Below are 27740 nucleotides of genomic sequence, written 5' to 3' on the forward strand. Positions count from 1 at the left end.
TTTATAAAAAGTGATCTACAAAAATGTAATACGTTAAATAACTGACACGATGGTAATTAAACAAACAACTTAAATCTGGAAATATTTTTCTGTTAATTATCTGATTGAGAAGGAAAACAATGAAGTTCACTTAAATTCCGATTGAATGTTATGTTTTATAAAATATTATTACAGAATAATTGCAATTTTAAGCTGAAACCTTATGTATGATTATCAATATAAGCGATTGTAAATATTTTATTACATGGTTTTTTACATTAAACATTTTACATATATATATGAAGTATGCAATACATTTATAACATTTCTCGATATATTTTGATAACATAAACACTAATTCATTGACACTAATATTTCAGAGGCATCCGATATGCAGCAAAAAGATTTATTCCGTTCCGAAAGTAATTTGCACTTTGTTCCTGGGAATTTACATAATCAAAATCAAGATATTTCAAGGTATGTATTTTGATTAAAACAGAAGGGATGAAATTTGTCCAATCATACTTTACTATTAAAGACACATCAATAAAAAAATAAAAAGATGTGATACGTTAACCAACGAGACAGCAATATATCAGACCACAGGGCGCGAAAACGTGATTAATAGTAGGTTAACGTACGCCTCTCAACCCAGAGCACCTCCTATACGTTATAAAGAGATACGAAAGGCCAGAGATAAAAAACGTGCAACAATTAAAACGGAAAATCAAAAGCATGATGAAAACTACAACAATTAATGGAGAACAATTATGGTAAATAGCAGCCAACGTAGCCATGGGAATACAGACTCTGGGCTTGGGACAGGCAAATACTGAATGTTGCGGGTTAAGATATGTTCGAGAGCGCTCAACCCTCTCCCTAACATGGGACAGTGATTCAAAACATAAGAACTGTTAATTCAAGTGTAAATGAAAAGAAGACACCTAGTACTGATCTAAGCGTTTTCGTAGTTACTGAAATCGAGTCCAAAGCCTAATTTCAACTAATATATTCAATAACACATTTTCGTCCACACTTGTTACATATCCAAGCATAACAAGATGTTCGTTCTCCGCACATATGTCGAGGTCGTTGAATATTTTGATTGTCATGAGGGTTGGAATGGTCTTTACTGTCAATCGTGAAAACCTTTCTTTTTGCTAAGGTCATTGTTAAATTAGTCTTAGCCTTTTTTATCGTCATTTTTTCAAATTGCATTTCAGATACTGTTTGCGTCAAATAGATGTAAATATTTTTATCACATATTTGTTACAAAAACATTGGGTTTTGCATAATTATGTAATAACCACAAAATTGTCCTTCTCATATTGCTGCCCGGGGCAAAACAGTGGTTATTGGTTATTGTGCCCCGATTCCAAATGACGTGACGTCATTGCGTTCTTAACGACAAGGGCGAACAATGACGGTGTCTGTATTGAAAATTATGAGAATTCTACTACAATGGCCATTTCTCTTTTCTGCAGAACTTAAATATGTGATAAATAGATTATAACATGTCTGTTCCATATTGGCCCGAGTATCATCTCTCGACCATATCGGCCTCGGCTTAAGCCTCGGGCTGATATGGGAGTCTCGGGATGATACCAGGGTCAATATGGAAAAGGGCATGTTATAATCTATAAATCGTTAACGTTTATTTGAGCATATTGTATCCTTAATCGGGATAAAGGTTACCCAATTATCACTTCCATCAGGACTTTATGGTCAATAAGGATGTATGGTAAATAAAGACTACAGGTTGAGATAAGCAACGACAAGAGGCGTGTATTTATTACATTAGATATGAAATGTAATCAAGAATTGGTGAGCATGTCATATTTTACAACTCTGCAGCTAAGCTCAAAATACTGATTTAAGATTTCTCTATTCAGATATTTTTGAAAAAAAGGTGTACAAAATGTTGCCAAAAATAAGTTTCAATTTTGAAGAATCGTTATTTACAGTTAGCTTTATTCAACTATTCATTTAGATCAATAAGTAAAAAAAGGGTTATCGTGAACATAAATTGATCTATTTTATATTGTATGTCAGAGTTACAAACCTGCTTGTGCATTTTTCATTGTTATTCAACACAAAATAATTATCTAAGATACCTGGGACGATCTCATTTCACAAAGGATTTCTATTGTCTTATTGTACCTCGAACTTAAATTCCCGGTGTAGGTCTTTAAGTTGAGGTTCAATTTACTAAAAGTTAATCGGGCATGACTAATTAGATACGTCCTCTTAAAATCAGGGTGTCCGATATATGATCGGGAAATAACACCCAGCAAAATACCATAATTTACCATTTTAGAAAATTTTTGATTCAAAGTGTTTTTGGTTGCTTTAATATCTCCATTCAATAATCAATCGGTGGAAATACTAACCTGTCCCGAACCGAGAGATGTTGGCTGCAATATAGGAATTTATTTAAATAAAAAAGTCCATATCTCATTTACTTATAGTGGCCGTTATTATTTGTAAATTCATGACGTTTTGTTTTTTGGCATTCGTCTACCGTTGAGAAAAAAGAAGGAAGGAGGGCTAAGCTTACGACTTCGATCATGATTCAACTGTATTCTATTACGACATACGTTTTACTTCTAGCAAATGCTCTGCCTTATTGTGAAAAGTGCCACTTTAAAATTGTAATCATTTGCCTCAGGTTGATCCACTTTGCATCTCGTCGTAAATATGCAGGACATATTTGCCACTGGACATCAAAGGAGCAATTAATTAATCAGCTTCATTTAGTAACGTATCATCATTTGGTTTCAGTAAATAATCGTTACCCAAGGGTGACTGGGGAATAGAAGTATGGTCACTTGGTCTTTTTCCGACCGGCAGTAAAATGCTTGCTAAAGTGGGGCGTCCGTTTGACTGTGCGGGATGTATCAAGTTTGCAGCCACGTCCGGTCAGATTGGGGATGTTAATTCCAATGCCTCGTGTACAGAAAGTGCCACGCTCTTTGCACGTTAAGAACCCTTGCAACAACTCTTTGAGGGGTCCATAGGTGGCCTGTTGCAAGGCAAAATTTCTGCCCATGCATATCCAATATATCCTCATTGTCCAGTTGCAGTCCAAATTTACCCGACCATCATCCCAGATGGCCTCTATTATTACAAAACCTACCTATTGTATTTATTGTTAACTTGTTTTCGTCCTGAACATTCATGAAATATTTGCCACTGGACGTTAAGCAACCAACAATCAATAAATCAATAAATAATCGTCTTAAACAGTTTTTCAATTTTTATATTTCATTTTTATTTAAGTATGAATTTTTAAGAGTAAACCTTTCTTCCATCATTTTTCTCTTTGCATTTAATCTTTTTTTTAAACATTACAAAAACGTTGCCGTGGTACACATCAGGGGTTACATTGTATCCTTTAGCAAAACTAATAGGAGAGGGGATAAGAACAGAAAAACGATCTTCATCGAGTGCCAATAACTCATATATTGAAGCGAACAATGACGGCTGTCTCGTCTACGTGTCAACATTTGCTGTTTTAAGTTTATTAATATCTCAAACTGGTATAATAGTTGCCATAAAAGCAAAAATGGATAAAAAAATGTTGACAACAATTTATTAAAGGATTCAACTTATTTTGGGCGTTTCATTTATTAATCTTTTAGATATTGTTTCGCTAATTGGTTTCGTTATATGTTTTTTTTCATCTACAATTGTCGTAGCAAAAGTCGCAAAAAATGTGTTTAAATCAGCCATGCGACTTATTTGAAAAGATTTAGTTGACCTTTCTTGTTGATTACACATTTCGATCATTCAACTCGTGCATAGATCGTTTTCCCCCTAATGATTTTTTAACGTATAGATAGCGTGAAATCCTCACTACACCAGGAATCGAATTTACATTCCTATTTCGATTGGACAAAACTGCATATTTATATATCCGATAAGCCAAACGAACGCACCCATTTAGCAAGGGTATAGCTATGGGACGGGAGAGGTCTCGAGATGTCAATATTTCTATACCCAAGTGAATCATTTGATTTTGAATAAAAGGTGATAAAGATATACTGTACATTAATGCGAGAGCAACACAAATACACAGACATATCAAAACATTTATAGTCAATTTTCAGTCTTTTTTTTATAGAATGATCCGTATACAGAAAAATAATCAGTGAAAACCGCCTAATGACTGACTTAATAATAGTTATACGGAGTTAACTCAGTAATAATTACCGTCAAATATTATATATCCCAAAAGTCACATTTGATTTATTACTATTTACCGTCAAAGATATCCCAACAACCACTAGTCTCTGGTTGAAAAATTTCACCTGCCCTATTTTAGTTTTGATCGGTGAAAATTAAAGAAGTTGTAATATAAACCAGCAGAAGAAAAACACTTCACTGTATAATAAAACGGTAAAATAAATGATGATAATGGATGACGACCAGCGGTAAATAAAAAGAATATTCAGGACGATAACATGTAAATACAATACGACTATTAACCCCGCTTTTTACTAGACTGACACTCTGAGTCGGTGTTTTACACGTAAGTTCCCAAGATATTAGTTCGCAGGAAGAAAAGTCACCCGACCCGGACACATTTCCGACTCTGAGCCGACCAGTCTGTGCTCCTACTCTGTGATGTCACGTGTTAAGCGTTGAAATAGCCAATACTAATTTAACGTCTTTGTTTGGCCCGGTCAGAATTCGAACAAACGACCTCCCGCTCTCGAGGGGAACACCTTCACATGAGACCAACCAGTAGAGCGGTAGTACATAATATACCAAAACCTCAAGTAGAAAAATCAATAAAGTTTCACACACTTCTCACAGTTACTAAAGCGAGCTAAAAGTATCTAACCTAAATTAAATGCGTGAAATGATATTGTACACTACACGTAAACATCGATGATCGACTTTAGTGTAGATTTCATGGATCAACGCTCTCGGCAAATTGAAAACTCTCGCGCAAATTATTTTAGTGGTCCGAATGTGGCCAGCTGTTGCAAGTCTAAATTTCTGTCCTAATTCAATATACCCTCATTTTCCAGTGGTATTTTAAAGTTTCACGTCCAACTTCACTGTCGACCTCCTATTGCACGACCTACCTATTGAGTATTGTATTTAAAGACTTTATGTGTTATAGTCATGAACATGCATGACATATTTACCACTGGACGTAAAGCAAACAACAATCAATCAACTTCATAAATTGTTCCATGTACTTAACACTCAAAGACAAGATCTTGTAAATTGCTATAAGGCACTATTTCCATTTAAAGTTTTATGTTTTTTTGTGTGTTTTTTCCCTTCAGTTTATTACATAACTGACTGCTTATAAAAAAGTTTTAAATATTTTTTTACTATGGTTCTTATCTATTGTTTTAATACGATTTACAACATGATGTTTTGCCAGGCAAGGATAAAACTAAGAAAGGTAAAAGTTTTTGCAGGTGTTTTGCTTCAGTTGGACATAACATCGGAATAACGGACGACTAAAATAAAAGAGTTTGTTTTCATATAATACATCGAACCCACGAATATATGTCACCTAAACACGTTTTGATCGGGTCAGTGAAACCTAGTTGATGCTATAGATGTCACATTTATGCTTTTTAATACGATTTTATTCATTGAAGTTTGCATACATAGTTTTTATTTAAAAAAAAACCAAAGTAAGATCTATTAATTAATTGGACTGAACAGACAACACTAATTATGTTGTATTCGCATGTACGTAGTGTAGGAAAATTACAGAATCAAAAAGGAATGAACATTTACCGGATGAATATTGTGAAGGACCTTATGCATCTAGGTCTGTTCGATTAAAAGTTCTGAAAAAAGCTGTTTAAAAAGCCAATTGATGGAAGAATTTACTTACTGTTTCATGATTACTGACAGATTAAAAACATCAAATATATATATAACAAGAAGTTGTTGTGCAGAATATTCATAAATGAGGTATGTATAGGGTTTTGAATGCCTCATTTATTAAATAAGAAATCATTTTTTTGAAAAGTTGGATTCAAAAATATAAATTTACCGCCTAATTTTGTTAAACTGTCATTTGGTGTTATTTTAATGCTAAACAAAATATGATAAATGAATAATTGAATGATGTACTGCCATTTATTCGGTCCGTTTCCGTTGCTATTTGGTAACTGTTAATTGTATATATCAGTCTGAGTACTGTTTAACTATCATTTAAGGTGAACATATTTAGACTCGTCCAATTCAGGGGAATTAGGTTTCTGCGATTGCTTTTTGTGTACTTTTCTTATGTTTTTGACGGTTTGTAAGTCAGTAAAAGTTCAATGATTAAGTTAATATTGACATTAAAAGACCTCCTCACAATAAGGCTGTTCAAATCACTTCGACCTTCGGGCTCGGGGATCTAAACACCCCTTTTTGTTCGGAGGTCTTTAACTTATCATTGATCTTTTAATATTAAATATCGCTGCAGAATACGGGTCGTTTCGCCCCGATTGTAGGCCGCATCGGGTACGTCTTGCCCCACGTTCTTGTATCAACACGATTACCTTTCTAACTGGACAGTTTCGCTCCGTGTCGATTCCCCTCGAGTAGTTAGGCCGAGTCTTATAAAAATCCTATGTGTATTCTTTAGTATAAATTGTCTTATTACCCAAATCTAAGTATTTCTAAAGTACATTGTACACAACAGATGAATTAGTTTAAAATCTGTTCATATTGTACAATTTCACAACTTCTAAGTTATTCAGGTCATTGGTTGCATATTAAAATAAATGTTACTATGAGTAGTCTTAGTTGTAATAGTATAGTGGTATGGTACATGTATAAATAAATATGTAGAAATTGAAAATAAAAGCTGAAACTAATGTTAAAACCATATTATCCTCAAAAAAGTAAAATGGTCTATTTTGTTTACCCTTGTAGTTATATTTACCTAATTTTTACTTTATTGAGAAAGTGTATACTATATATTGTATGTACTATTATCAACGACCAAAACTTTTTTTTGTTGACGTCATTGTCAAATTTACTATCTCCTACACATTTTTTTGTTGGCGTCTTTGTTATATTGATTTCCATGTTTGTTTTAAATTTTGTAGTCAGTTGTGTTGTATGTCTGTGATCTATGTTTACATAGTTTTTGCTCCTGGATCCCAATTTATGTCACATTAACCTTTTATGTCTGTTTGTGCTGCTCACCAAATTTTGTCAATATAACGGAACTATAAACAACTGTCATACAAGTGGGAGGTTTAGTTAGCTATAAAATTAGGTTTAAGCCACCATTTTCTTCAGAAAAAACCTGTACCAATTCAGAAATATGGTAGTTGTTTTTCACTTGTCTGCTGATTGACAGTGTTTGATTCTGTCAGTTTCTATGGATTTTCCCTTTTTGAATTTGGCTTGAAGCCCTTTTTTTTTGTTATATATTTTTATCAGTACGTGAAATATTTGCATTATTCGTCCTACCTATTTATGGTATTTTCGTTTCATTAAGAAACAACTGTTGTGTCCCTCTCTCTTTGAAGCAAACACATCCTTAAATACACTGTCGATTCGCCCCTTTTGACTGGAAAGTTATTTAATATAGTTTTCATCAATTTAGTAACTTTAAAGGTATTTTGAAACTATGTTGTAACTGGGTTTTAGCTGTTTGTTAGTTAGTTGTAATATCATACAAAAACTGTCACTTGTTTCCTCATTCTCTGTTTCGTTCCGATATTAAAAGAATTATACTATAACAGACAAATGCATTTTATACTTTGACATGTTTGATATCTTACGCAAATGTATGGTTTATATTTTGACTATTATCTGCTGAGTATGGCCTTTGTAGGTTTTTAACGACTTTCGTTGGTATATATTTTTTTCAGAAGGATACACTTATTTCATTATTTAGAAACGGAAGATTTTAGTTGAACGCAAGGTTAGACCAAACCTGAATATTTATATGTGATTGATTCTAACATAATTTAGAATATATAATGACCAAATTGAACGTAACGACACATCTGTGTAACAGATGACTACACATTTATCGACCCAGTGTTTTTTAAACTACCATGCTATAATTGGATAACCAGACACGCGCTTAAAATGTAATAAGGAAATGAGGAATGATTGACAACTAGACAACTACTAGATGACGTAGATGTTATAAACTATTGGTGATTAATAATGCGCAAAACCGATACCGCATATATACCAACCTTAAAAATGCTCGACAGGAACAAACATTTAAAACAATAAAACGAGAAAACCAACAGTATTATGTATGTACAAAACAATTAACCAAAACATATATTGTATACAACAACTAACGACAATCTCTGAATTACAGCTCCTGACTATAGACACACACAAACATATTCATGTGGCGTAGTTTATCATGTTTTCGGGCGCCCAATCCTCCCTAACCTTGGACAGTAGTATAACAACACAATATGCGCATAAACTATAAAATTCACATCAAAAGCGTTTACATAATTCTCAACAGTGGCATTTATGTGATTGACAAAGGCAAAGGTTTCACTTTCATTAAGCAAATTGAACCTCAAAAGATTTCAATATCATGTTCGGCGTAACAAAATAGTAAAAACAATTCATAAAAGATGGTCCAGTCAGCCGGTTTTGCTAATCTGGCATATATTTGCACACAATTGATGTTAGCAATGCAACCACAATGTTTTTATAAGGTTTCTCCGTTGATAAATGACGAAACTTTTCAAAAACTATGATTTTGACTCCCTGAGTCAAATTTGACTATAGATGAATTTGGCTATTTGTGTTAGGTCATATAGCTCTTCGCGTGTTAAGAGGCGATGTCAGCAAGCACTGAGCTTTGAATGCAACGTCAAAAAAATCTTTTTTCATAAAATTGCTTATTAAATGATGTATTGCGTGAAATGTAACATAAAATATATGAAAATGATATTTTATTCAAAATTCACTGGTTTTCATGGCAACACATTAGATTTCCTGAAATACATTGCAAAATACCTCCGAAAGACGTGGTAGAATATGCATTTTCTGGGTTAAGCAGGAATTCAATGGTCCGTGTATATTTGCGTCCATTCTTTTTCGTTTTGAAAAATCCAAAACAAAAAAAAAATGAAAGTGTTTTCGTTTTTCCTTTCTGATTACTCAAAAACCAAAAAGAAAAACAAAAATGTTTTCGTTTTTCGTTTTTGATTTCTTAAAAACCAAAACGAAAAACGAAAGTGTTTTGGTTTTTCGATTTTGATATCTTAAAACAAAAAATGAAAAACGGAAGTGTTTTCGTTTTTTGATTTTGATATCTTAAAACAAAAAATGAAAAACGGAAGTGTTTTCGTTTTTTGATTTTGATATCACAAAACAAAAACGAAAAACGAGATTTTGTTTCAATTTTTGTATCTAATTTGAAGAATTTCTAGTTTACATTTTGACTATGGTTTTTAACTTTGTTTCATGATCATCAAAATTGAAATATGTCAACGTTTATTTTCATTTGCGCAATATCATGATGGACGTCAATTTTTACATAGACAATATAGACCGCCTTACTTATAAATTGAAATAAGGCGATTAATGAAACAAAGAATTTCAAATTTTCTTGTTGATATCTACATGTATACATGCTATTCGAAGAAATAAAATTGTAATATTTAAATATTAAATGGATTACAAATTTAAGTCATACAATGAAATATACTATATAGATGGTAAATATATATATATTTCATTACTATATCACATTTAAAAGGGAGGGTTCTACTTTATAAGATAAGAAAACTAGTCAGGCTGTTAAAGTATACACATCGGTTATCGGATCAATAGTATTTAAATCGAAGATAAAGTCGACGAATAAAAAAGACTTTAACAATCTTAACAATTAGGGTTCATTTTTAAGTTTTGAAAGGATAGTAATCGAAGATGATTATAATTGATGACTAAGGGCTATCAGCCAATATTACACGAACATTCAGGATGATAATCTGTAACATCTTTTTTATATCAATTAAGTTCACGCTTCAAATTGGGAATAATATTATGATAAGTAGGAATCAAAAGAAGATAAGTAACCGCAAATTACTGAAGCTCACGCCTTAAATGATAGGTAAAGACATAAGAAGAGGACGCATGATTGCCAATAACAATCTATGCAAGACCTAATAACGTCGATATAAGCAACTATAGGTCACCGTAGAGCCTTAACAAATGAGTAAAACCCACAGCGAATAGGCCCCGAATGGCAAAATGGAAAAAAACACTTTATTACTCTATTGCGTCCGAAGCACATTTCGGATTTTACCTTTAGAAAGGACAACAACAGTACATTTCACTTTTTGATATTTTAGTGTTTCTATTCTTTCGTTTTTCCTCTACTTGGTTCTTTTTGTGTTGAGTTATAGCAGGTCAGATTTTTCATTTTATTAGGATACAAATGAAAATCACAAGAATGGAAATAGCGCATGTGTCAAATATATTTTGTGCTAATTAGAACACGGCTTTGTTTACAAAGCGAAATAAGGACGTCATAATAGAATCATGCAATAGCTACAAAGTAAAATTATGATAAACTAGTCATTGATTGATTGATTAATTGATCGGAAAGGGATATGCTCATGTAACTCCGACGAAAGTCATAAACCAATTGAGAATTCTCTTTCAATTATAATTATTATTTTTTTTATTATTCTAATAATTTTGTCGTCATCATTTCACCACTGAAATTTACACTAAATTTTGCCTGTGTATAGAATTTTTTTTATAAACTTCTTGGAATTCCAATATGGCCATCCGATTACAATGGGACATGAAGAATGTGAAAAATGAACATCTATTTGTCATTCAATAACTTGAGTATGCCTCAACTTTTTTAATGTGAGTATCCACTTTGTTAAGTCAAAGTTCGATTTGGACATTTTTTGCAAACTACCATAAATTTCCGATAATTATTCTGCATAATACCCTATGGAAAAGCACATTTTTTGGCAGAGTTTTCTTAAAGAACAATTGTATATTGGAACCCAATTACTTTTTATAATGTTGTAACCTGCAATGTAAAGATGTGAAATATAATTGATATATTACACACATACAATTTAGAAAGTACAAGAAGAAGATGTTTATTTCCATCAAATTGGGCCACAAAGAACATATAATGTTTTGTATACGTACGAAGAACAAATACAGTTTGAACATATATAAACTACATATAGATATATATAAAATTTGTAAGTGTGATACCTCCTTCTCAGTCACACCCAAACATAAAAAAGTGCTTTTTAATGAATTGGCATTTCATTGGATAATTATGTTACTAAACTGCAAAAACGGCAAGGGAGTTTGACGCACATATTATACATTATAGTATTAATAATTTAGTTAAAACATAATGAGAAGATGCACTAAACTGGCATATCATCTTCGTGCCTGATGCAGGGGGGTTGATACAAATCAAAAGGTGACACAACTACAGGAGGCACAAAGGAAACATGTGATGCACAATGCAATAATGCAAAAAAAAAAAAAAAAAAAAAAAGAAGAAAAAAGTGCGTTAGAAGAAGCTATTAAGTGCATAATTTCACACCTTCATGTAGCTGAATATGATTAAATTGTACGTTTAAACGAACGACTTTAAACTACAAATTCAATACATAACGACGTTTTTCTCATAATTAGACACCTCTATACGCCTGGTAATGTCATGTCAATAATAGAAGGGTTTAATCATAGAAGTTAAAATATATCTCTGGTATAGAGATGGGTATCTGAGTATGTTTTGTGATATTGAGCAATATCTTACACGAGGTGGAATGGGCATGGTAAACAAGTATATTTATTGTTTTGTTGTTGTCTTTTGTCGACTGAGGATTTAAAGAATAAACGAATAACTAAAAAGTAATAATGTGTTTGGATATTAGCAATACATTCTCTAAATTGAAAAAAAAATCCAACGAAATATGTAAACCATAAAATGAAGTAAAATATCTTTACGTGCCCCTTTAAAAATGGACAGATGTTTCTCTGACTTAACATAATCTCGCTCGTCATTTTTTAAGTAATGTGATATACATAAAGAAATTTCCCCGTGCATTTACAATTACCGATAGAAGATCCTCTTGTTTTGTTGGGTTTTTCCTTTTTGTCTTATACCCAAAATCTTCTTGGAAGAATGATAAAACAAGCCGTTGCATGAACAACTGTGCATAGGAATTTTGTGTCATGCATAGTATAAAGGTTCTAATTTCTAGCTATGCCGTATTGCAACTATCTTATATGGAAAAAAGTTTTACCCCTGTCCTCATCTTAACTCTCAAAGTACACTAAGTGGACAAGTAGGTTTCAGTCGGCGTCCGTTACCTTTTACAAAAATCTTCTCCTCTGAAACTACTGAGCTAATTAAAACCAAACTTTACCACAATCATCATCGGGGTATCTTGTTTAGATGACCCTGCCTGCCGACCAACATGACCGATAAGGCTAAACATGGAACATAGGAGTAAAATGCAATGTTTGGCTTTTATCTGGAAACCCGTTGAAGATAGAAAAAATCTGGCTTGGGGAGGGGGGAATGTTTAAAATGACGTGATCTACCTAATGTTTATTCACATCAAAACTGTCAGACAACTTCTTATAGGAGTAATTGCCCTTAAACGACGAATTTTATCAATTTTATGCATGTTTGACTATTATCTGGAAAACTTTAATAGACGGAAAGTTACTTTAAATTACAAAAAATGATCAGCAAGTCAAGATCTACAAGTAAGTTGAATGATCGAAACTATTTGTCGAGACCTTTTTTAAGTTATTGCCCTTTAATGAACTTTTTTCCCAATTTTTAGCGTTTTTGCTTATTATCCTGAAAACTATAATCGATATATAGAAATTCTAAATAAAAAAAAAATATCAGCAAAACAAGGTCTACAAATTAGCCAGTAAGACCGAAGTCGTTGGTCGACTCCTTGTTGAAGTTATTGCCCTTTAGTGACGATTTTTCCAATTTATCATTTTTGCCTACTATCTTGAAAACTATAATACATTGTAGATAGATAGAAACTATAAAAAACTAAAAAGATCAGCAAGACAAGATCTACAAATAAGTTTCAGGTCGAAATCTTCAGTTGACTCTTTGTTGGAGTTATTGCCCTTTCATGATAATTTTTACCATTTTTTTTTTGGCGTTTTTTGCCTCTTATCTTGAAAACTATTATAGGCAAATAGAAACTTTAATAAATAAAAATGATCAGCAGGACATTATCTTCAAACACGTCAACATAGCTGAAATTGACAGTTAACTCCCAATACTGTTACTCCCTTTTCATGATGATTTTTACATAAAAAGTGGCAATTTTTCAAGATGCAGGTGAATTACACAGGCTGTTTAGAGCCTCTAGTTTCTTTTACTTTAATTTTCTTGTGGTAAAAAATCTGGTAAATTATATCAGATATTTTAACTTATTTGATTTAGATTTACGCTTATCAACCCAATCTTACAACACCAGTAGTTATACAAAGTTGATTTGCACTGATTTCTTTTTATAAATTTACATAAAAGTTAACACCATGTAAAATAACAGGCCCTGACTGTAAGAGACAGAACTCTACTTAAAACATTTAACCATATTAATAATATACCGTCTTCTTGCCCTATAAGGGACTTAAGATGTTTTATTTTAGTTGCCATATGCGTAAGTAAGCACTTAGACGAGGTCAATCTACGCTTCTGTACGTGCGTGCTGGTCCTGTGTTCTTAGCACGTTTCTACTGTTATCGTAAAAACAAGAACACATTAAATAATTTTAAATCAGGTTAAAAAGGTAGCCCTAAGGGTATGGCATGGTATTGGTTGCAAAAATTTGATATTTTTCATTTAAATGCAATATTTCTTATTTAATTGTTATATTTCTTCATTTAAATGCAATATTTTTTTTATTTGAATGGTATATTTTTTCATTCAAATGCAATATTTTTTATTCAGATGGTATAATTTTTCATTCAAATGGTATAATTTTTCATTCAAATGGTATAATTTTTCATTTAAATGGTATAATTTTCGTTCAAATGCAATATTTGTTATTCAATTGGTATAAAATGTCATTTGAATGCAATATGTTTTATTCAATTGGTATAGTAGTTTTTTTTATTTATATGCAATAATTGCATTATGGGAAATTCTTCGACGTCATAAGGTCAAATTTGCAACAACGTTTGTGATTGGTCGGTAATTGTTAGGATTTCTCCCCTTTCTTTCTAAATTTGAGTGACCAAGAATTAAAAAACGCGACAGAATATCGCCCCTCTAACTAAATTTGGCGTTCGTGCGAGTTCGTGAACTGGCTGTTAATGCCAATAATGGTCAGGACGAGCAAAATATGCGAGTGACAAGTAATAATAATTAATTTGACACACAACTTGTTCATGAATAGAAACAGATGCCTGCGTGCATGGCAAAAACACCGCCAATGAAAACCTTTTCTGAAGAAACTCTCCTACAGTCTACACATTGAAATAAAACAAAAATACATAGCTAGCCCCCCTACCCATTCTAAGTCCAGATACATGTTATCATGACGTTCTTTAGTGCTAAATCATTTTTTTACTTTTCTTGATCCTCCTTGAAGACGTTGCAGGAAGGAACACATGAAAAAAGAATAAAAAGCATCCAGGACGTTACAATTATTTGTACTAAGCCCCTCTTTTTTACTACATGTAGAAAAAAAATCACCTAATTACGACAGCAGAACCAGAAACCCACAAGTAGAGACATAAGCTGTTATACTCCGGAACTAATTCTTTAATAAAGACAATTCAGGATAAATTGGAACCAGTTACTAACCCATGTTACAACAATAGTCTTATAACATAGGACTTCACTATATGAGGCGTGAACTTCATATTTAATACTATTTATAATATGTGCTCTCATGTCTTATGCTGCAAATCATTTTACATTTAGGATTCGTTGCTGAGCTTTTTTTTACTGTTCTCGTCTCCGAATCCCTTAAATAAACATATTTTATCTTCAGGGCTTTTAAATGATTTATTTTTCAATACTGGAAAACCTCGGTGTCTAGAGGGGGGGAGTAGGTCTAAATTTAGATATTTGTATAGAGATGTATATATGCGAATATTGGCAGTAATGGTTATGGTGTGTGTGTGAGGGTAGGGGTTTCAGATCAAAGATCGTTTCTATAATTCTATATCTTTTAGTTTTTACCATTTCACTCTATTCTTTATCCTTTGATCTCTATTATATATGTCCTAAACATGCGTGACATATTTGCCACTGGACATAAGGCAACCAAAAGTCAATCAACGTATTCTGTATATTTATATTTCATCATTTCTTTTTTATGTTATCTATAGGTTTTGTCCCGCCCCTTATCTATTTTTTTGCACAAGTTCAATGTAGGATAAAAAAAAAACTTAATTCATATAGTTTTTTTTACTGACCCCCTTACCCCCCCCCCCCCCCTCTTTACTTAATTTGGGAAAAATTGATTGACCAATAAGGATATATATAAAATAAATGTTAATTAACCAAAACTTGCAGCAATTTTGACCCCCCCCCCCCCCCCCAAAAAAAAAAAAAAAAAAAAACTATTTGAATTAAGTTTTTTATCCTTCATTGATTTTCTGATGTCGTCCCTTATCCACCCAATTCATGTCCTGATAAATGGTGACTCATGCATAGCATCATATGTGGTTATTAAAACAAGAAAAAAGGGTAGGGGCAAGGCGTTTTTAAAACATATCAATGGGGCGCGTTTTTTTTTTGTATTCGGAAGTGAGCCAGAAGAAGTCCATTTCTGTGGTTTTTTTTTTTGCATTGGGAAGATGTTCTGGCTCTCTTCCACCTCTTTTGTGATAGGTTGACGACAGAGGCACATAACAAACATGGCGTCGTTTAGTCTAGATGTATTAGAATGTGAGCTGTTTTATAAACGTTTTTATGGTATGACAGCCTTAGTAGGACATCCCTATAGGACGATAAGCTGGATAAATATAAGAACTACACGGACAATAACAGTTAAGGGACGATTATTTGATATTCTAGGGAAGGGATTTTGATTCAACAATATTGGGCGATTCCGTGGTGGTCAGTTTAAATTTATAGATGAAGGATGGGGAAGGGAAGAGAGGGCATTATTATTCATTTCAATCTGTCGCTAATCATGCCTATTTTTCAGCTCTTACCAGGCAACCATATTCATGTATGAAATCCTTCTGTCCCCCACCCCAACAAATAAATAAATATCAAATGGTTTTCCTCTTATTTAACACAAGTTTAAATTGATTGATTGTTTGTTGCTAATCTTAACGCCCAGTGAAAATTATTTCATGCTTGTTCAGGAAAACACGAGGTTAGAAGTCACGTATATAATATAAAAATGAAGAGATGGAATATGATTGCTAATAAGGCAACTATCCACTGGAGTTCGAATATTAAGTGGATGTAAGCAATTATAGATAAGATAAGATAAGATAAGATAAGAAAAATTTATTTTAAGTCGGGTTACATGAAATACTACAAACATAAGCTCTGTAGAGCTTTTTGCCGTCATGTAGACAAATGCTTTTTGTAGACAATCGTAAGGCCTTCAACAATGACAAAAACCTGATACTGTAAAGTCTTCTATAAAAGGCCTGACATGAAAAGTGTGAACAATTCAAACGAAAAAAACTAACAGCCTAATTATACATAACAAAACAATTTACAAAATATCAAATATGAGTCGAGACAGGAACCAACGACAACCACTAAAATACAGGCTCCATCCCTGGGACAGGCAAATAAAGAATATGGCAGGGTGGATATAAAAACGAAGATGTGGTATGATTGCAAATGCGACAACTCTCCACAAGAGATCAAATGACACAGAAATGAACAGCTATAAGTCACCGTACGGCCTTCGACAATAAACAAAGTCTACACCGCATAGTCAGCTATAAAAGGCCCCGAAATCAAAAATGTAAAACAATTCAATCGAGAAAACTAACGGCCAAATTAATGTACAAAAAAATGAACGAAACACCAAAAAAAATATGTATAACAAAGCAACAAACGGCAACCACTGAATTACAGGCTCCTGACTTTGGACAAGCACATACATACGGAATGTGGCGGGGTTAAACATGTTAGCGGGATCCCAATCCTCCCCCTAATCTGGGACAGCGGTGTAACAGTACATCAACATGTTTGTGAGCAACCCATCCCGAAGCTGTGACAGTGGTGTAACAGTACAATAAAATAACAACCTGCACAAATCAGCAAAAGAACTCAAAAGATCGGTACGAGACACACAAAAAAACTAACATTAAGACAATAGACACAAAGCACCGACATAAGAGTATTTGCAATTACTGGAAGTTTGCTCAAACCTAATTACAACTGGTACTGAAATAAATCTTGTTCTCCCAGACTGAGTTATCAATCAGTACTAGGGATGTCAACTCGGTAAAGATTTACTAATCGAGTACTCGTTGGAATTACCGAGCGATACTCGAGTACTCGCTCGAAGAATCATCTTCAAAATGAAAACACAAAATTATACCAATTTAACGTTGTCTTACTAATTATGCAAACTGGCAATAATCTAATCAATTAGTTAATAAACATCTATAGAAAATGAATACTCAAACAACAGTATTTGGGAATCGTAAAGAAACATATTTAATGATCAACAAAGGGGTGATAAATAGAACTTACTGGTGCCTTTAACCATTTGCGGAGGGTTGACATAGGGTGCAACGAATTCGTTCTTATTTAGAAATATTATCTTTTCAATATTTTCTGGGACTTCTCGAATTTGTTACGTATCTAACAGTTCTGCTGATTCAAATGTTTGCTCTGACGGCACAGTTGTGGTGGAATGAATAAGACACGATTAGCTAAACGTGTAAGCCTTGAAAAGGTGCTCTTATTCATAACTTACATCTGTCCGAGGGAATTTTAAATGACAATTAAACGCAAACATTCGAAACGTATTTTAATTTTGATTAATATTCAATTTCCCGGGAGGCGATCATAATAAAAACATTTTTTTCTTTAAGAAGACAACAACATTCTAACAGGAAAACGATTAGTCGAGTATCATTTTGGTATTCGATACTCGGTACTACCGAGCGATACTCGAGTACTCGAGTACTCGTTGACATCCCTAATCAGTACACAACGCGCGGCAAAGGATTTATTAAAAAAAGAAAACAGTCTGAGGAACGTCTGGTTTACGTTGTATATAGATATAAGAAGATGTGGTATGAGTGCCGATGAGACAACTATCCATCCAAGTCATAATTTGTAAATGTAAACCATTAAAGGTCAACGTACGGTCTTCAGCACGGAGCCTTGGCTCAAACCGAACAGCAAGCTATAAAGGGCCCCAAAAAATTAGTAGTGTAAAACCATTCAAACGGGAAAACCAACGGTGTCTAATCTATTTAAAAAAACCGATATACTTGCATATAAATCCATATACAATGAAACGGTTTTTGAAAAGTGGACAGAACGTTTTGACCATCGAATATTTTGCAATAGAAATACTAGTTACGACCACAAGATTTTAACAGCCAGTGCAGGACTCGCACGAACGTTAGATTTAGTTAGAGGAGCGATATTCTGACGTGTTTTTAAATTCTTTAATTTCTAATTAAATGTTTAGAAGGAGAGGAGAGAAATCCAAACAATTTCCGACCAATCACAAACGTTGTTGCAAATTTGACCTTATGACGTCAAAGAATTTCCCATAATGCAATTATTGCATATAAATAAAAAACTACTATACCAATTGAATAAAAAATATTGCATTCAAATGACATTTTATACTAATTGAATAAAAACTATTGCATTTGAATGAAAATTATACCATTTGAATGAAAAATTATACCATTTGAATGAAAAATTATACCATTTGAATGAAAAATTATACCATTTGAATAAAAAATATTGCATTTAAATGAAAAAATATACCATTTAAATAAAAAAATATTGCATTTAAATGAAGAAATATACCATTTAGATAAGAAATATTGCATTTAAATGAAAAATATCAAATTTTTGCAACCAATGCCATTCCATATAAGGGCCAATTTTCCCCTGAATTTGTTTCACGACAGGACCATTTTTAAGAGTCTTAATCCTTTACTAAATTCTTAGTACATGTATCACAGCCCAATGTATGTTCTCGTAGGTTCTAACAATATAATTGGTAATTTTTAAACATTTCATTAAATTATAAACCCTTAAAGAGCCTGCCAACAGCCCAAACCGGAAAAATTGTGATAGCTAAATAGCGCTAACGATTACCAACCTTTCAAAATTAAAAGTGTAGATCATGAACCCTTGTAACTCAATTTTTGGTTGTCGAAGTCCTTCGATGCAAAATTTTACAAAAAATATGTTTTCAACCGCAACATGTAACGCTGATATGAATAGCATTTTTAGATTATGGAAATTTATATGTAAAATTGTTAAAACAGACTTTAATTATAAGACATAGACTCTTTATTATAAAATTTCAAGTAGAATAAAAAATATGAAAAACACATTTTAGACCCTGTGAATGAAACAAGTACTGGGAAATTGGCTCTTCCCCTTTGAAATTTTGAATTAAAATGCCTTCAACAGCAACATACAGCACTGAATAGTATTAATTTTTATCAGAATATATGTTAAACGATTGCTACGACTTTTAATTTTTGATTTTAAGGGATTATGTAAAACTGTGACACAATATATTACGTGACCTTCAATTTTCAATTTCCAGACCAATTTTAGATTTTGACCCAACGAGTGAAATAAGTCTAGGGAAAACTGGCCTTTCTTCTTTTAAAGACACCCCCAATTAAGAATTGATAACAGTGGTGCATATATACATGTACATCAAGCGCCTGTATACTGTTGGCTATTTCTGTGGTTGACACGAAATGCCAAAAATAAAGTTACGATGCCTAATTGCTTGAAAAAAAAAATGGTCCAGCATATGTAATTTCACGGTTACGAATGGTTATCATTATATCATCTTGGCAAAGTTGAAACCAACAAAATATGTCACCGATTATTGAGGCGATATGATAAGAAACGGGCCAAACTTAATACTCTCACAACCTTATGTTTGTGATTTGCAGCTGAATGAAAAAAAAGTCGTAGAAATCGTATCACATACATGTATTTTATATTCTAGTATAAATTAATTAATGCGCGTGAATTACAATAATGTGCCAGAGCATGGTTATGCATACATTTTCTTTTGGCCTGCTTCCTGCAGGTGACTCATAAGATGGTCTGCTAAACCTCGTTTTTAAGTGTTCAATTTGTTTTAAATTAATCAAAACAACGTATACATGTTGTACATATTATTGTCCTCAATGTTCGTGTTATATTGGCTGATGGACCTTAGTCATCTACTGTAAATTCAGAAATTATTGCGTGCATTTATTATTGCGATTTTGTCATTTTAGACTAAAATGCGATTTTAATTTTTGCGATGTTGAGAAAAATCCTGTTTAATTCATATACAAAATTTCAAAACGCGAGTTTAAATTATTGCGATTATAACCCTGTCGCATTTTTCGCAATTATAAAAACATCGCAATAATTTCTGAATTTACAGTATTCGAATCTTCTTCGATTATTTACGTTTCAAAACTTGCATGTATAGATCATGCACCCGTATGGTTAAGATTGTGAAAGTCTTTTTCATTCGTCGACTTTATCTTCGATTTACTTACGATTAATCTGATAACTGCTGTGTATAATTTAACTGTCGAGCTAGTTTTCCTGTCAGTTAAGTAGTAACTTCCCTTGTTAGTGTGATATGGTAATGACATATATATTTACCATCTTTATAGTATATTTCATTGTATGATTTAAATTTGTAATCCATTTAATGTTTTGATATTACAATTGTATTTATTAATATTAATCAACTTATTTCAATTTATAAGTCAGGCGGTCTATTTTATCTGTATTAAAATTGACGTCTATATGTTGATATTGCGTAAATGAAAACGAATTACTTTGACATATTTCAATTTCGCTGACTATGAAACAAAATATAAAAACCAAAGTCAATATATAAACAAGAAATACTTAGAACTAAATACAGAAATTGAAACAAAATGTCGTTATTCGTTTTGTTTTGTGTTATCAAAATCTAAAAACGAAAACACTCTGGTTTACTCATTTTTTGTTTTTAGATATCAAATAAAAAAAATGAAGACACTTTCGTTTTTCGTTTTGGTTTTGAGTTATCAAACAAGAAAAACAAAAACGCTTTCGTTTTTGTTTTCGATTTTTCAAAACGAAAAACGAAAGGACGCAAATATACACGGACCTTCAATACTGTAAAAAGTCATTTATCAACCCTTATTCCATAAAGATGTCATCTTGCATTACTATAATTTGCATGATGGTCTTGAAGTATAAATTATAGGTACTGACTTTGTTTATCATCTTGATTACGTGTAATAGTGTTCTTTTATTTATCTTTTTAAGTTATAAACGTTCTTGTTTAGTCCATTTTTGGTAATATCCTCTTGGCGTGTTTCGGTAGTTATAAATCCCGCCATTATGTTATTGTGCTATGGTAATTTTTTTGTATCCTTGTCTTTCATTTTGGTTATTTTCTTTGTCTATATGCCATTTTGTTTTTCTTTGTTGACATATTTGTTTGTTTTTATAGTGATTAAGATTATAAACAATGTTGACTGTTGTACCCCAATTTTTGACATTTTTACCTATTATGTCTGTTTTGTTAACACATTGTTATCAATATAATGGAATTGTATGCAACTGTCATACAAAGTGAGAGGTTTAGCTAGCTATAATAAAACCAGGTTTAATCCACGATTTTCTACATAAGAAAATGCCTGTACCAAGTCAGGACTATGACAGTTGTTTTCTATTCGTTTGATGTGTTTGAGCTTTTGATTTTGCAAATATTTCCCAAGAACATATAATTCCCCAATTTATTCAAATTTGAATCTTGTATTATAAAGTCAAGACTCTAAGCACATATATGGGTCAATGGTTGCTTAGTAACTTATATGTTCATTAGTAACGGAGTTAAATCTTAAGTTACTGAACACAGACAACTTCATAGTAAAGAAAAAATCAGATGAGTATGATGAGCAGTTCACAATCTTTATTTTATTCCAATTATTTTGTATAATTTGTATCCTAAATATTAATTAAAAAAAAAAAAAAAAACAGTTAACATGTCTTTATTCCAAACAAGTACAAAACTTTTCAGCAACGTATCTGAAAATGTGTTTAAATTCTTTCCAAGTGCTTACAAATCAATTATATATTTTCCATAACTTGATATAAAGATGCACTTTTGTTCCTTAGCAAAACAACATAATCCTTGGCAACTGACTTATGATTTTGTTTGTTTAAATATTATCAATATATCTATTCTGTAACCTGAAATCCCTTTTTACATCCACAAATTTAATGAAAATGTGAATTTACTTTCAATGAAAATTTTAAGACTATCTGCACAAATCATTAAATCCTTAGCAACACATTGCACTATCTTGATTCTTAAAGTACAAGTAAGCCACTAAAGGATCTCAGACTCTCTATTGTGTTGACACGGACATCCAGTAGAGACTTCTAAAATAACATTGATTTATTGTACAATTCAGATTTGTCCATGATAATTTGGCACTGGTCAGATTAAATTGTATCAGCTATACAGGAAGCCTTTTAGTTCTGTATGTACAGTTTAAAATCAAAGTACACTGTACCCTAATAGTTGATCTTCATCTGTTGATATCAATTTGGGACTACACATAAGTAGTGGATCCGTCTTATATTATTTCAGCCATAGTCAAGGGTAGATATTATGCTACTTCTTAATAATGGGAAGTTGACTAAAGGAAAACTGCATTTTTCATATAGCCTACTTAAACTGTATTCATCAGTATCAATTTGAAAAAAAAACAGATGTACATGATGATATATGTCAGATCTCACTTTATGCTTGTCGAAATCAATTTAAAAGAGGGACGAAAGATACCAGAGGGACAGTCAAACTCATAGATCGAAAACAAACTGACAACGCCATGGCCAAAAATAAAAAGACAAACAGACAAATAAAAGTACAGATGACACAACATAGAAAACTAAAGACTAAGAACATCGAACCCCACAAAAACTGGGGGTGATCTCAGGTGCTCCGGAAGGGTAAGCAGATCCTGCTCCACATGTGGCACCCGTTGTGTTGTTTATGTTATTTCAAATCCGGTAAATAGTCTAATTCAGTAGGTTAATTGTTTTGATGATAATTCAAAAGACTCAACTTTGTTCGATGATTTCATCCATTTAATCTTTCTTAGAAACAGCAGTAAGCTACTCATTGAATAACACCCTGAGTGTTGGAAGAAGTGACTATGAAAAAAGTCTAAGGATAACAACAGTATTTGCTTCTCTAAAGGAGAGGGTTTGTTAAGGTCATTTATTTTACCCTTTGAAATCAAAACTTATTATAAATCAGTCCAATAACTGGCTTTAAATGTTCAAAGGACATTAGACTATCCAACTATCAGTCATCAGTATTTATATTTTATACAATTTTTAACATAGTTACATTAGGGCTTCAAACCCTAGCATTTTGTGCAACACTTCAAACACTGCCATACTAGCTTGTCATTATCAGTTATATATTAGGGGACGACCATTTGATATTCTAGGGGGCAAGATAATTATCTATTTTTTTCAAATTTATTCATCAGTTGCTTTTTGTTAAATACAAATCTGCCATTGTCGGATGCCTAATGACATTGATATCGTTTATATACGTATTGTATAGGAGAAACACGACGGGTCTCGCATATGAAGCAAGATCTGTTTACTCTTCCAGAGCACATGAGATCACCCCTGGATTTTGATGGGGTCCGTGTTGCTCAGTCTTTAGTTTTATATGTTGTGTTTTGAATACTGCTGTTTTTCTTTTGGTCGTTTTTGTTTTGGTTTTTTTGACATGGCATAATCAGCTCGTCTTTAGACTTATAGATTGGATTATCCAATTGTATCTTTCGCCCATCATTTGGTACGCATGCCTGTTTTTCCATGGCTTCACCACACAAAAATCTATTTTAGATTTTGTACAAAACTGTTTCCTCCATTTTGTGTCGCAGACTATTCATTTTCGTTCTAACTTCTGCAAGGAAATTATTTGCTGCTCTTACCAGGCCAGGATACTCATTTTCAAAATCCTCCTGCCCCCTCATCTGAACAATCAATATGATCTTCCCCTTAACAACAGCTTTACCCTAAAAAACATTTTGCTACAAGGTATCTTTTTGGATAAAGCTGTTGCTTAGTTCGTTTTGATCGCAAAATTAAAGTGTGTGTAAAATGGTCACACTAGATCCCATTTGTCAATTTCTACATGTTTTTGATGTTGCTTGTGACTTTTGTGCCCTAAAGCGTCTAATAGCCTTTTGGTTTATCAATACAATTAACATAATTTTGAGAGGCTTCAATAATTTTACTATTTTTTCAATTATCATATATTTCCTTTGCTGGATAAGGAAGTTATACTGAGACCAAAAAAGCTGAACTGACTTTATTGTAGGGTTGTCAAATCAATTTGAAGTTTAACCAAAACCATTGGTTAAACAAAGACTAATAAAGATATAAATTTGAAACTAGTTGAACTAGTTGAACTAGTTTGAAGGCGCCAGCCTTCCCCCTAACCTGAGGTGGGGGTGTAACAGTTCAACACAAGAACAAACTATAAAAATCAGTTGCAAAAAGGCTTAACTCATCCATTCAGTTTCAGTTTACTACACAATCATTGACAAATGATCAAAAAGTGTACAAATATAATTATATAAATGCACCACGTTCATGTTTCAGAATTGAAGTCCAATTCGTCAATTCAGCTGTCGGGTCTGGCAAATAACCAACACAGAGGTGATGGAGATGAATTAACACTAGTCACAGCATATTTTAACATAGGTTCATTCAACAAAACTCCGAATTTGATGTATTCTAAACACACATATTATAATTGGATGAAAAATTTTCAGTATGTGAACAATTGTGTTATCCTTTATACGGATGAAATTGATTTATCAGTGCAGTTCAAATCATATCGTAGACACTTCCAAATTAATATGACCAAAGTATTCATTCTAAATCAAACAAGTCTTTGGGCTTTTCGTTTGCAACCAAGAATCAAAGAGATTTACAACCAAAAAGGATACCCCATTCCGGGTATACCTGCTTATTCGTCTGCAATGCATGCTAAGTATGAACTGATCGAAAAAGTGATAAAAGAAAATATATCCACGACGACATATCTTGCATGGATTGATATAGGTTATCTCAGAAGCAACATATCTGACTGCTTTGTAATGAAACCGCTCAAAATTATGAAAGATGATCATATTGCATTTTCGCAAGCTGATTTTTTCAATTCCTGGCTTACTCTAAAGGAAATAATGTATAAAACTAAATATTATATAGCTGGTGGATTTTTCATTGGAAGACCAAAATATCTTTCTTTGTTCATCAAGGATTATAAAATAGCCGTAGAATGCTTGCTAAGAAGGAAACTGATGAACTCTGATCAGCAAATATTGCTTGTAATGTATTCAGGAAAATTATTTTTTCTGCCTAGGGTACCAATTCAAACTTTCTTTGACGAGAATATTTTGAGAAAAGGAGAGCCTGAGAAATGGTTTTTTCTGGGGAAACTTTGTCAGAGGTCAACAAAACAGAATGCAAATGAAAACACTTGCAACTCTAATCACATGTAATACTATTCACTTTTCAATATAAATTTAAGGTGCTATGGTAAGATTCCAAATGAGACAAATATCCATCAGACACCAATAGACAATAATTGATAGGTAAAATAAAAGAAAAGATTCGTCAGAAGTTTTATCATGTTCAAATCTAATATATTCATTTTGATCGTTGAGACTAAGGTATCAAACTAAATCTCAAGAATTTGCATTATTTAAAAAAGGAGTAAGGCAATGAAATAAATGGTACCAAGTCTACTGTACCAAATGTGTATTTCGAAAAATAATGCTTGAAGCCAAATCATTCGAAAATTAAAAGTCTAATACAAACAGTGGAGAGCTGATATATAACAAAGGACCAAAAGAAAATTAAACCTGAACAAAGGATCAAGAGAAATATTCCTCATTTTAAAATGCTTTCAACAATTTGTACCAGCAAATTTCATGACAAAAAGAAAGCCGTATTTCATTATCTTCTCCTTTGCATGCTTCAAACGCAAGCGAAACCACATTCAGTCAACATGTCACTCTAGCGAATAAGACACATTCGGAAAATTAAAAGAACAAATGAATAACAAATATGTCAGACAGTAACCAACGACAACTACGCAATAACAGAATCCTGCATTGGAACATACATAATATGATAGGGTTAATTTTGTTTGTGACCGCTGATCCAATCTCTTAACCTACGGGTGTTGTGTTACAGCATCGCGTTAGAAAAAACTGTAAACATAAGTTTGAAAGTACTTGGCTTATCAGATTGACATGACAAACAAACCACAACAATAAAAAAGACAAAAGACAAACATAATACCAATCTAAGAATAGTCGTATTTTAAAAACAAAATCAATTAAAACACATCCTCTAGTTCGAGTGAAATACATCCTCTCTCGCTTTTTTCTATGATCAGATACTGGCTAGGCGGGGATTCGGCATTAACAGTAAAACGTTTAATACAAAATATTAAACAAATGCACTTAGTTTCTACAACTTGGTGGTAACCTTTCAAAACCAACAACACTACTTTGGAACGCATTATCATGTTTTCATAATCAATGAACAAATAAATCTGTTTCAAAACTATTATTTGCTTAATGATTTAATCATAATGTTATGATATACAACTTCAAATTAATAGCTTTGACGGTCAACCAAAGATATCTTAGGTAAAAGCGTAGATCCATTATTGTTTAGATTTGGTCAATATTATCGACTTTCCTCAAAATCAGAAAACAACGTGTGTTTTTTTTTTTTTTTTTTTTTTTATTCCACATCGCTTTTGCGTGTGATTAATTTTACCTGGTTACTTGTTTTTCTTTAAGCTTTGCAACAAAAGTAATCCATACTTTGCAATGAAGCTATATTTGACAGAATGGTTTTACAATTGTTTGTCGTAAACTTCCTGTTTGCATATTTTAACGGTCGATCTAAAAACATGTGGAGAAAAGCGCAGACACATTTTTTTCGTTCAGATATGCCCATATTTTCGCAACTTTCTTACATAATTTTTCCCTTTTAATTCAGGTTGAAAATGAAATTGATAATTCACAAACCAGTTACATTTGCGTCAATGTTGTTAACATAGTTTGTTTTCTAAAAATTACAAAAACAATTGAAAAATATCTGACGATCAATTGGAAATACCTGTAAAAAAATCACTATTGCGCTTGATCAATTCATAAGGTAAAAAATAGAATTTTTGTGTTTAGATTTTCGAAATTAATACATCATAATGCAGTTATATTTGATTTGAATTGTTTACATTTTGGTCCGTTGGTTGATAAAGTCTTTTATAAGGTTATATGGACTCCCCTCTTTTTTTAATTTACCTTTTTACATTTTATCATGTTTATTGAAAGAAACTTCAAGTTAACTTTCAGCGAGTCAATTGGAATTTTTGTTGGTAAATACGCTGACCCATTTTGTCAGATTTGGACAATATTTCCAATAATTTTGGAGACCTTCCTCGAAATCAGTACACACATTGTTTTTATCCCACATTGCTTTTACTTGTGATTTTTATTGTTTTTGG

The 27740-nt window shown here is 32.4% G+C and overlaps 1 protein-coding gene across 1 annotated transcript; it reads left to right on the plus strand.

Moving 5' to 3' along the window:
- Positions 1-26777, plus strand: LOC127723245 (uncharacterized). The gene is made up of 3 exons (XM_052229810.1): positions 1-52; positions 360-456; positions 24812-26777. Exons 1-3 carry the CDS (start codon positions 50-52, stop codon positions 25714-25716), a joined length of 1005 nt encoding a protein of 334 aa, XP_052085770.1. The 5' UTR covers positions 1-49; the 3' UTR covers positions 25717-26777.
- The last annotated feature ends 963 nt before the right edge of the window (positions 26778-27740 follow it).

This window comes from Mytilus californianus, unplaced genomic scaffold (genome assembly GCF_021869535.1).
Source record: "Mytilus californianus isolate M0D057914Y unplaced genomic scaffold, xbMytCali1.0.p SCAF_1, whole genome shotgun sequence".
NCBI classification, from domain to species: Eukaryota; Metazoa; Mollusca; class Bivalvia; order Mytilida; family Mytilidae; genus Mytilus; species Mytilus californianus.

Coding starts and splice junctions, on each gene's coding strand:
- LOC127723245 (XM_052229810.1), top strand. Junction 457..24,811: donor CAAAATCAAGATATTTCAAG/GTATGTATTTTG, acceptor TTCATGTTTCAG/AATTGAAGTCCAATTCGTCA.